Below are 12353 nucleotides of genomic sequence, written 5' to 3' on the forward strand. Positions count from 1 at the left end.
GAATAGTCGAACGATTTTTAGTTCAAATAGTTCGATTCAAAGTTGAAGTCGAAGGTCGAAGTAGCCAATTCGTTGGTCGAAGTAGCCAATTCGATGGTCGAAGTAGCCAAAAAAATACTTTGAAATTCGAAGTATTTTTCCTTCTAATCCTTCACTCGAGCTAAGTAAATGTGCCCCTTAATGTATAACATGTCTAGCCTGCTTCTTTAGTTAAGCTTTAGTTCTCCTTTAAACAGAGCAGCCATTCCCTGTTTAGTAACATCTGCGTTGTAGCTTTAATTTTCTTATTGGGGAGAAATTAAAGGCAAAACACACATTTTACACATTTCCTTGGTCACCTTACCACAACAGGTATGGGATAATTATCTGGAAGCCTTTTATCCAGAAAGCTCTGAATTACAGGAAGATTACTTGTATGTTATAATCATTTTATAGTAAGCATGGACATCCAAATTATTCAAACCTCAGGTCCCGAGCATTCAGCATAACAAGTCCCAAACCTGAACAGCACACAGATTGCACTTGTTTTGCGTGTTTGCATGAACGTGAACCATTTTATTTAGTATAGAAACAGATGTTTGAGCTTGTTTTTGTATCTCAATGTAATGTATTGTACTGTATAATATAAGAGATTAGAAATTAGGATGTTCGAAGTTAGCGAATTGTTTTTAAAGGAGAACTAAACCCAAAAAATGAATATGGCTAAAAATTACATATTTAATATACTGAACTTATTGCACCAACTTAAAATGTCAGCTTGTCAATAGCAGAAATGATCCAGGACTTCAAACTTGTCACAGGGGGTCACCATTTGGAAAATGTCTGTTACACTCACATGCTCAGTGGGCTGTGAGGAGCTGTTGAGAAGCTAAGCTTAGAGGTCGTCGTAACTTATCAAGCAGAAAATGAGGTTGGCCTTAAATATAAGCTGATGCTTCAGGACTGCTTATTAAATTTTGATGCTAGTTGCACTGGTTTCTGTGCTGCCATGTAGTAATTATCTGTATTAATTACTAATCAGCCTTATATTATGACATTTCTATTCTATGTGTACTGTATATTGTGAGTGGGTCCCAAAGCTCAGTAAGTGACAGCAGCACAGAGCATGTGCAGTGAATCAGCAGAAAATAAGATGGGGAGCTACTGAGGCATCTTTGGGGGCACATATATTCCCTGCTAAAGGACTGTGGTTGCCTTGGGCTGGTTTAGAAGCCCAAAAAATAAAGTACAACATTTCTACCCTACTTCTTTAGTTAAGCTTTAGTTCTCCTTTACGCTTGTAACAGTATCTTTGATCTGACCTTTAATATTCTTGCTTATTTCAACACTAAGGCATCTTGCAAACGACTACAGCAGAAAATACCTTTAAAAAGCTGTCACTGCCAAATGAATAACAAATATGACCATTTTTGACTTTCCCACTGGGCTGATAATTGATGACCAGGCTAATGGCATAGGCTGACAATACAAAGGGAGAAGCCAATCTATTTTTGGTTTGGAGCAATCTTTCTACAAATACACAGTTCATAATGTGTACCACAGGGAACAATGCTTAGGGAATAATGCACACATTATTGTTAATTATATTGTAAATGTACCTCATATTGTAAATTATAAGAAAATTGTTAGTCACTGGAGAGTTTCTCTGCCATATATATAAGCTGGAGACTCTGAAGTGACTATTAATATCCTTGAATTTAAAGTAGGGCGTAAATAATTTTATTTTCCTAAATTTTAGGGAGTGATGACACAAAGGCACAGTAATATACAAGACATTTGTGAGCAAGGTTTTATAGGATAGATTTTACAGGTTATTCATGCTTTTGTGTGAAAGAAAGAAAGAAAGAAAGAAAGAAAGAAAGAAAGAAAGAAAGAAAGAAAGAAAGAAAGAAAGAAAGAAAGAAAGAAAGAAAGAAAGAAAGAAAGAAAGAAAGAAAGAAAGAAAGAAAGAAAAAAAGAAAGAGAACAAGATATAGTGTGTAATGTACTCCAAAGGATATTAAAAGTCACCAAGAAGGGTCATGATCTTATTAAGGGACAAGGCTGAAGGCTGATTGCTTTTATACAGTTCTTGGACTTCAAAGGTATAAATTAATTACAAAAATAAACAAATTGGTGAGTCAATTGACACAAATTACATCACTAAACACTAATTATAACTGATGATATTACTAAGCACTGGCTTGTTTAACAAGGATATTAGAAATGATAATAAAAGCTGCTGGTAATGTGTTTTAATACAAATTTAGTTGCAGTAATTTTGTTTTTGTGTGTAGTAATGATATAATATAAAAAGAATAACTTAATTCACCATGTTATATAGATATTGACATGTAAAATATGTTTTATAGCCCGTTGATTCTAGCATGGGTTAGATAGTTCTTGAACTTCAGTTCATCCCTCAGGGAATAGTATGAAACATTATGGGATTATTTATTAAAGGTTGAGTTGTGTTTTTCTCTAAAAAAATTAGTTTTTCAATGGTAGTTTAACCAAAAATTTGAATTTTTTTCGGGCCCCTTAGAGGCCTATTTATTAAAATTTGAATGTGTGTATTTTTATTATTATTTGAAAACTAACCAAACTCTCTTGAAAACTCACGGGAACAAAAAAACTTAAATACAGCACAATCTCATTTTATTGAAAAATGTACATTAAAAAATTCCTTGAATTTTGCCAAGAAACTCCCTTCTACTAAAATTACCCAGCAGACATTTTACATTGGACTTTTCCAAATTTCAAACATTGAAGTTTTGGAAACCCTAATTTGAATACCTGAGTTTTAGGGCTTGAATTATGGTAAAATTCAACTTTTCAAATAAATCAGCCCACAAAAATTGTGTAGTAGAATAATTACCCTAAACCATGAATATTTTGATATTTATCAAGTGTTAAAGCTTGAAAACTACTTTTTTAAAATTGAAATTTGTATGAAAAGCAGGATTTCAAGGTTTTTGTTTTCATATTTGTTCCATGTTTTTATTAACAAATAAGGTGACATTTCATGCTTTTTTTTAAATGATGGTTTAGTTGAGGCTGAGAAAACCTTTTAAACTACACAAATGCAATTTTTGCTAAATAAGACCCTTCCCCCAGTTTGAGTAAATTTATCCTCTAATGTTTAAGCCTACAGGCCTATATCAAGTGCAAATTTAACATAAATTGAACATTATTGTCATGGTGCAGAGCCTCCAAATAGTGGCAAATCCTGTATTTTGCTACATCTATACAGGTCTCTATGGTCATTGAGTAAATTGTGTCTTTAAAACCTATATTTACTCAAGTAGTATTTACTCAAGTAAAGCTTATTTGTATTCTTACAGTATGTGGGTCAATATACAAACACATATAATATTGTCATAGTTTTTTCATGGAAAACACATCTGGAACCTTAATAATTCTGCCTCTAAGTATAGGTTGTATAGGTTGGATTGTAAGATTCTTGAAGAATGCATTGGTTTAAACTGTAATGAATCAAGGCTTGAAGTTGATTGCCATTTGCATTAACATTCATTGTCAGTGTTAAAGGTTTTATCAAACACCGCTTTTCTAAAAGATTGACTTAGGATTTTATGCACTGTGGGTTTGTTTCCTTATGTTATTGCACTCTGGGTACTTTATTATTCTGGCTTGAGCTTAAAAATGTACGAGTACCTCATTGCCCTCAGATCTTTGTCTATTCCTTTTATTTGTCTCTTAGTTCCCACTGCATCAGTAATAAATTAGGTTATAGGACAGCAACAGCTTAAGCCATATGCCTTCAATTTATCTTTAACTCTCACTTGCTGAGAACACCACCTGGTACTGCCAAGTCTACACTTTTTTTCCCCTTTCAGTAAGACTATCAATCTTAAAGCTATCAGAGCTAGGTCTGTTAAATTTGTGCTGATTTGAAGCAGTATTGTGATGTATGTCCTGTGGGCTTTTTGGGCTGTGCTGCTGGTATTTTTTTCCCATTAACTTGTGCAGAAGGATTTTTATGCACAAGACCAATTTTGTTGCTTGATTTTAGTAATGATTATTTCTTTAATGCACAATAAGAATTGATATCTAGTGGCCTGAAAGGTTGATAGATTTGAACCCTAGAAAATAAAAATATACATGCAGCTGCACATACAGAACACTGTTCATAAATCTGGATTGCAAATGACTTCAGCAACAGTTTGTGAAGTCATGCTGTGCAACCTAAACGAGAAAAGGTACTAGTATCCTGTTTTTCTTCTTGTTATTTACCTGCAAATATACTTAAGCAAGGGAGCATAATATACTAAACACGGAGCCCCACTTTTTTGTATTTTTGTGTGTGTGTGTTAACAGTGTGAAATGCTGTATTGTTTGTGTAAGGTAAGACATGGGTGACAACACTGTATGTACAAGCCCGGATTTGCGGTGAGGCTGAAAACGCCCAGGCCTACGGTGGCATAGATTAAGGGGAGGCAAGCCACCCAGCCACAAGGGCAATTAGTATAATTCTGGAGCACTAGCCACTAGGCACTAGTGCTTCAGCAAGAAGAAAGGATGTGCATGCATGCTATTCTTTAAGAGGGAGGGGGCGGTGGAGGACTCCAGGCTCCCTCAAGGCAAATCCGGCCCTGTGTATGTATATAATCTGTAGGAGCAAATAAGTACATCAGTAATGCAGATAATCTTATAGATATTATATAAAACCCCATAGGCAAATGGTCATTGCATAAATATCCTGCCATTGTTAAATATTTATCCTAAGTTCTTTTACATTATGTGACTAAAATTAATAATATTGTAGGCTGAACCAATATAAAAACATATGAAGCGGAGATGTCCTATCTAATTCTACTAATTCGATGTCAGGAGGAGATCTCATTTTAACTCCAGCTGCCTTGTTATTTCTTGAAGGGGGGGGGGGGGAAGCAGGATTGAAGTGAGTCCTTCAGTTCGCTATACTTGATGGATTTAAGGGGATCAAAATAAAGAAATGAAATCAAAAGTTTCTCAATAGAGATTTGGGAGTCTTATTTATCTTACTTCAGGGTAATCTAGTTTCTTCCAGTTGCCTCTTGATAAAACTGGCCACCTTGTTTATGTGATAGGGACTTAAAATTGGAAGCTCCACTGTGGCAAGACCTTATGTGTATGATAAACAATCGCTGTAAATCACTGTCAGTTATGGCAAACCCCAGCCCCACAGTGTGTGACTAGATTAAGGTCTGGTCGGTCTCTTCAACCTAATAACTTCTGCTTAACAGCCACCTTTGGCCTCAGGCCTAGCCCTCAAATACTCAGGTGCCACCAGGTCTTAACTAATGAGAATCCAGAAACTCCCACAGGGACAAGCGAGGAAGCCAAATGTTTACTACAGGGAAGGAGCTGGTAGCAGAACTAAACATGGTCATGAAGGCCAAATTTAGTACCAGACAACATCAGCAGAATTGTGAGACATGCTTTAAACTAGGAACAAGCTGGGTCAAAACCAATCACAGTAAACCAGGACCTTAGTTGTCTGCTCATATAGGAAAGAGGTATAAGACTCTACATAGTAACCCGCAGGTCACTAGATCAAATCCAGGCAAGTCAAGCACATACCTTCTAAGTCCAACTAGTAATGAGAAAAAAAAAATCGTTGGGCATGGTTTTGTGGCAAAATTCCTCATTTTGCCATCTGCAAATTTCTAATCAAAACTGCAGCGAAAATTTCCCTGCTACAAGAAAAAAACACCCATTGACTTCAAAGCATTTGGACAAAAAGTCACCAAGACAAAAAAGAAAAAGCAAAAGAAAAAATGGCCATTGACTTTAATCAATTTGGTGTAAGAAAATAAAATGTAAAAAATGATTGTGCGTAAAAAATAAATAAAATGAAAGGTCAAACTAAATGAGATGAGATTATTGGCAGAGAGCCCAGAATACTTAACACTTGCACTCACATACAGTTGTAACGTATTAAGATTAGCAGGTATTTTGGAGGAACAGGTTGAAGAGGAATTTCAATTTTATTAGCAAAACTGTAATAAAACATAAGCATGGCCCTAAGGCCCCAGAAATGTGTTCATACGTTCCAAAACCCAAATTAAAGTTTAAATGGTCGTATATCATGGGGGTGTGGCCACAATATAGGCATGGTTAAAGCGTTTGGAAAGCTATATGCACCCAATATTTTTGTTCCTCATTTTCAAATATTGGGAGGTATGCAAGCACTTTGTTATATGTCAGTGCTAATATAAATAAAGGATAATAATTGTGTCAGGATAAACAAGGAACCTAAGGTTGATTACTGCAATGAATTATGCTTTAGTTGTGATGAGTATATTTAAAATATATAACATATATGATACAGGTGTAGTGTATATTAAAGCTCTAAAAATGATTAAAATCTGGTTCCTTTATAAAGTATTTTACTAGAATAATAATACATTTTAAATAAAAAAAGTGTATCTTAGGGCTGTAGGTGCTCAGGAGAAAAACTTTTAATTCCTTTGTTGTATTCTTATACAAATCCTCCATAAAACCAGCATAAAGTGCTAACTGTGATCTCTTGTAATGCATTTCATGCCTTCCTTTTTTAGATACAGAACGATTGTACACAGTGGTATTCCAAGAAATCTGTAACCGGTTTGGCAAAGAATATACATGGGATGTTAAATCCTTAGTCATGGGGAAAAAGGCATTGCCAGCTGCTGAAATAATTCGTGATGTTCTAGGCCTTCCTATGACTGCTGAGGAATTATTGAATGAAAGTCAAATAAAGCAGGAAGACATATTTCCTACTGCATCCTTGATGCCAGGTAACAAAACCATTTGTATGCTAGAATTTTTTTAAATTGTGTTCTATTTATAATTAAAGGATCACCATGTTTTTATTATTATCCTTTGTATTTATCAAATCATTTTTTCACCTGCAGTAAAATTAGCATATTCACCAGTGGGGAAAGTTTTTACAAATCTATGCTACCATTTCATCACATGTTTTGTTTCACCAGAATATATTTTTTCGCCCTGGAATTAATGCATTTGACATGACAAAAAAAGGTGGAGAATTAAAGCTCATTTGGGGGACTGTAATATAGGTCGCTATAACGGAAATGCAAATAAACATTCTTTGAGCAAAGGTAACAAGCATTTTGCAAACCCTTTGCCCCTTACTCTACAGTAGGATAGCATGTGCAAATTTTCTAGTTTTCAATAGTGCGCAGTTTAAGTAATAAAACTTTTTACCGAAAAAGTTTTTACGTTCGCTCCAAAAGTTGTGCCACCTTCAAGCACATCTTAAAAATCTGCAATGTGCAAATAAGATTTGCAGTGCAATAAGAGTACTGCATTGCGACATGCAAATTGTTATTCTTATTTGTGTGCAAATTTGTTCTCTGTAAATTTTATTACATTTTTCCCATTGACACCAATGCATTTGACTTGATAAAAATTGTTACAAACCCACCCATTAACTCCAATGCATTTCACACATTTTTTGAGCTTTCACATTGCTGGCCATTTTGCTCATTGCGTATGGAAATATTAAAGAGATGACTGTATAATTAATGGTCTTGCTTAGTGGCTGCTCATAGTTTTCATTTTACGTATTGACCATTGTTCTCTGACTCTTTGGTCATAACTTTACTTACTACTTCTCATGGAGAAAAGTAGTAGAAGTGGACAGATGCTAAGAGTGAATGGTTTGATGAGGGTGTTCAAGTCAAAAAAATATATAGTAACTGAATTATACTGACTTAGCTACAATAGCCACCCCCTAGGCTTGCTCATATAATTTTCATATACATACCATGCAATTATGTCACATTAGTAAAATAGAGAGCAGGCATTAACAAATACCATCAGCTGTGAAAATCTTGGGTTGATAATTGTAGGTCTGTGAGTACTGTAGAACTTCCCATTGCCATCAGTAGGAATAAACCAGGAGTGACTGGCCCCTATTTTGTATTCTTGTAAATACAGAATGTTTAATTTATTATATTTAGAAAGTTTCTTATTTTAGTATGATGAAGCTTGTATTACATTCTCAATTTTGCGATAGTTCCCCTTTAAGCAGATGCTTATTGCTAGGGGGATATCCACAAGCAGGGTGTGTTTCACTTATCTACACTGAAAATAACATGACAATGGGAAGCAATAATATAATAATGTTTCATTATATATCTAGGGCCTTATTTATCAAAATCCATATTTTTCTGAGTATATAAATAAAGAAATTTCTGACCAAACTAGAATCCACAATATTACTAAAAAAGTAATGGGGTTGTGTAAAAACTTACGTTTTGGGATTGTGCAAAATTGAGTGGAAATCCGGATTGGACGAGTTTTTCCGAATTTCACCCCCCCCCAAATCGCTTTTTTTTTTTTTTGGATTGCTGCCTGAAAAGTCCAAAATAGTCAGATTTTTGGGCTGAATCCAGCACAGACCACATACACTTCTAAATAACATAGGGACCTCTCCTATTGACTTATATTCAACCTCGGCATATAATAAATGATGGATTTTTTTTTCATCTCCATTTGACCACAAGGTGTTGTTAGTAATTCTTACCATTTACACAGAACAATGTTGAATAAAATGCATCTCTGTGGAAATAGACAGGGTCAGTCCATGTTTAGTCAAATATGGTTTTTTTAGCGTACTATCTTAACTACTGTTAGGCTACCTTGCTATACAGAGGAACACAGTAAACATAAGTCACTCCGTGTATATGAGTAAGTTTCTCCCTATCTATTTGTATCTGTTTCGCTTTGCTCTATTCAGTTATATATATTGGCACTTCAGAACTCCTATAATATGCTGTTACATTCTGCATGCAGTGCCTAGAGAGAGCAGGTTGACTGCCCTATGAATGTGACTGTACAGTGGAAAAGGTTACTGTTAGTAGCCAGGCAATACAGAATGGATTTTAATTCACCATCTGTTCCCTCTGTCACATTAGGGTCTAGGGAAGTTTCACTATCTGACTTTGGATTGAACCAATATCTCTTGGGAGACTGACAGTGCCAAAGTCAGGGAAAAAGAAGAATGCTGCATATGTTATATACTGAAGTCTATTTATACATATATTTATAATGCTGTGTAGGATATACTGTAAAACATACAATAATAAAATTAAAAATAATAACTCTAATAATGTTACATATTTGTTCAAATAAATTTTTTAGGTTACATAGTTAAATCGGGTTGAAAAAAGGCAAAGTACATCAACTTCAACCCCTCCAAATGAAAACCCAGCATCCATACATACACCCCTCCCTACTTTCACATAAATTCTATATACCCATACCTATACTAACTATAGAGCTTAGTATCACAATAGCCTTTGATATTATGTCTGTCCAAAAAATCATCCAAGCCATTCTTAAAGGCATTAACTGAATCAGCATCACAACATCACCCGGCAGTGCATTCCACAACCTCACTGTCCTGACTGTGAAGAACCCCCTACGTTGCTTCAAATGAAAGTTCTTTTCTTCTAGTCTAAAGGGGAGGCCTCTGGTACGGTGATCCACTTTATGGGTAAAACGGTCCCCTGCTATTTGTCTATAATGTCCTCTAATGTACTTGTAAAGTGTAATCATGTCCCCTCGCAAGCGCCTTTTTCCCAGAGAAAACAACCCCAACCTTGACATTCTACCCTCATAATTTAAATCTTCCATCCCTCTAACCAATTTAGTTGCACTTAGTCTCTGCACTCTCTCCAGCTCATTTATATCCCTCTTAAGGACTGGAGGTTATCTAGTTACAGAGCATTTACTGTAGACCGACCTGTGCACATTAGATTGATAATGGCATAGAGTTCCCCCTTAAAGTATACTTATTGTGAGGAGGGGGTAAATACTGGTTGAAACAGTTGTTTGAAGTAATCAGCGCCACTAAAATGAAGTCAGACTGCTACAGGTGAAGATTGGCACATGGTCAGCAGTCAGATACCCACTTTATTATTAACAATTGTACCACTTGACATATGCCTTTTTTCCTAAAATAAAATGTCACCACACAAGAAATAGCCTGGGCACTTCTGAGGCATATGTGTTATTACTTTAAATGTATTTTTCAGTATAAAAATAAAAACTAGGTAAATAGGCTGTACAAAATAAAAAAAATGTTTTCAATATAGTTAGACAAATATATAATCTATAAAGGCTGGAGTGACTGGATGTCATAACACTACTTCCTGCTTGGCTGAACAGTTATGGCCCATGTTTGCCCCCTTCATGATGCTGATTAACTAAGAGTTAGAGAGCTGCAAAGCAGGAATTTGGGTTCTATTGGGTATATGCCCACTCCAGCCTTTATAGATTACATTTTTGGCTAACTAACTATATTAGAATTTTTTTTAAATTTTACACATCCTATCTATTTACCAAGTTTTTATTTTTACATTGAACTGTTCCTTTAAGAGATTCACAGTCTCTAAAGCATAGTTTTAGACATTCCTGGTACTGAGCCACGGAAAAGTATTTCTCTCCCAGGCTACCTAAGGTTGTAAAAGTATGGTACCTACTGGTAGCTTGACACTTTCCTGTATCAGATGTGCTAAGAGACCCAAACTTGGTAATTTAAAAAGCAAACATAAAACAGATTTATATAAGGATGAAAGCAGAGAGAAAATGAGTTACACATGTTCCTACACTCATAACTGATTTTTGGGGGTCAGATGTAGTGCAGCAATTACAGATATAGGATCTGTTATACAGAAACCTGTTATCCAGTAAACTTTCTTTTATCCATTATCCGAAAAGTGACACATTTTTAAAAATGATTTCCTTTTTTTCTGTAATAATTAAACTTTAATGTGTACTTGATCCCAACTAAGATATACATCTTCATTATTAGAGGCAAAACAATCCTATTGGGATTGTTTGATATTTAAATGATTTTTTAGTAGATTTGAGGTACGGTGAACGCAATTAGGGAAGATCCCTTATCAGGAAAACCCCAGGTCCCGAGCATTCTGTATAACAGGTCCCATACCTGTATCACACGTTACAATGTTTTCTTTTGAACCTCACTTATAATGAATTTCCTTGCAACTGTTTCAAGGTCACTTGAGTCACTTAACATTTTATTTAAAAATAATAGGCCATTGTTTTCTTCAAATACCCAGTTAAAAAATAATGAAATTCAGTTATATTGATAGGAACACAAACATTTCAATATCAACTGATGATTTACCTATCATAAAATATTTCTATTTCAATAGAAATAACAGCTGGAAACTGTAGCATGCACAGCCTAATGCAATACTGACATATTTTATAAGGACAACTGCAGCAATTTTAATTATTTTTATATATAGAAAGAATATTTTAGAAGGTCACCTAGGTTGTCCATAAACACAAGTGCGTTCAAAAAATACATTTGCACGAAGTTACTCTGTGGTTTTATTTTATTTTTTTCAAAATAAAATTTTTTATTGGTTTCTCACAATCCACAGTACAGAATAAAAGGCATAATGCACACAATAGGTCACGGCAATGAAAAAGATACCATAGTAGCGTGTCTACAAACAGACCAGGTACCAGATGGACACAGTAATGTCTAGGACAATCGAAAGTTCTACAATCAGCCCTTCAGAAATTTACTAAAGGATAAAACCAAGAAAAGTCCCCAGAAAAACTTGGCAAGTAAAAGCTGGCAAAGTTGTATAGAAGTAAATGGGAATGTTCTCAACAACTTTATTTATTTTCCCAGTTTATTAAAACATTCAAGATTTCGAGCCTCCAGATTTCCAAATTAATTGGACAATGATTTCCAGCCTCCAGATTTCCAAATTAATGGCACAATGAGATTCTCGCTGGCATGCGAGAAAAATGTGCACAAGAATATTTTGTTGCGTTTTTTTTTTAAATAAGCTAGCATTCGAGAAAAAAGTCCACTTTTTTTTTTTTTTTTTTTAACAAACATATTTTGCCCCTAACAACGTGTTTAAGCTGGTACCAGTATTCCAATTGTAAATTGGAAAAGCTTGAGGTACTGGTGATGGAGGGGAAATACAATATAATTGGTATTGCTGAAACATGGATGAATGACTCTCTCAACTGAGCAGTTAACATAAGAGGCTATACTTTGTTAAGGAGGGACAGAGTCAATTGAAAAGGATGAGGAGTATGTCTGTTAAAGGGGAAGGAAACCTCCTCTGCGCTAACCCCCCACCCCCCTCCCGTGTATTGCCCCCCCTCCCTCCTCCCCCCTGGCCTACCCCTCCCGCTGGGCAAATGCCCCTAACTTGTTACTTACCCTTCTGCGCAGGTCCAGTCCAGGGAGTTCACAGCCGACATCTTCTTCCACGCGATCTTCTTCCTCCTTTGACCGGCGCATGCGCAGTAGGATCATTTCGCCGGGACGATCTACTGCGCATGCGCGTGACTTTTGGCGCATG

At 35.5% G+C, this 12353-nt stretch overlaps 1 protein-coding gene across 1 annotated transcript in view; it reads left to right on the top strand.

Moving 5' to 3' along the window:
- pudp.L (pseudouridine 5'-phosphatase) overlaps positions 1-12353 on the top strand; it is a 130462-nt gene that overhangs the window by 39568 nt on the left and 78541 nt on the right. Inside the window, 1 exon segment of the mRNA NM_001096330.1 lies at positions 6543-6761. Coding sequence (NP_001089799.2) covers positions 6543-6761 — 219 coding nt within the window.

Source organism: Xenopus laevis, chromosome 2L (genome assembly GCF_017654675.1).
Source record: "Xenopus laevis strain J_2021 chromosome 2L, Xenopus_laevis_v10.1, whole genome shotgun sequence".
In the NCBI taxonomy this organism is placed as follows: Eukaryota; Metazoa; Chordata; class Amphibia; order Anura; family Pipidae; genus Xenopus; species Xenopus laevis.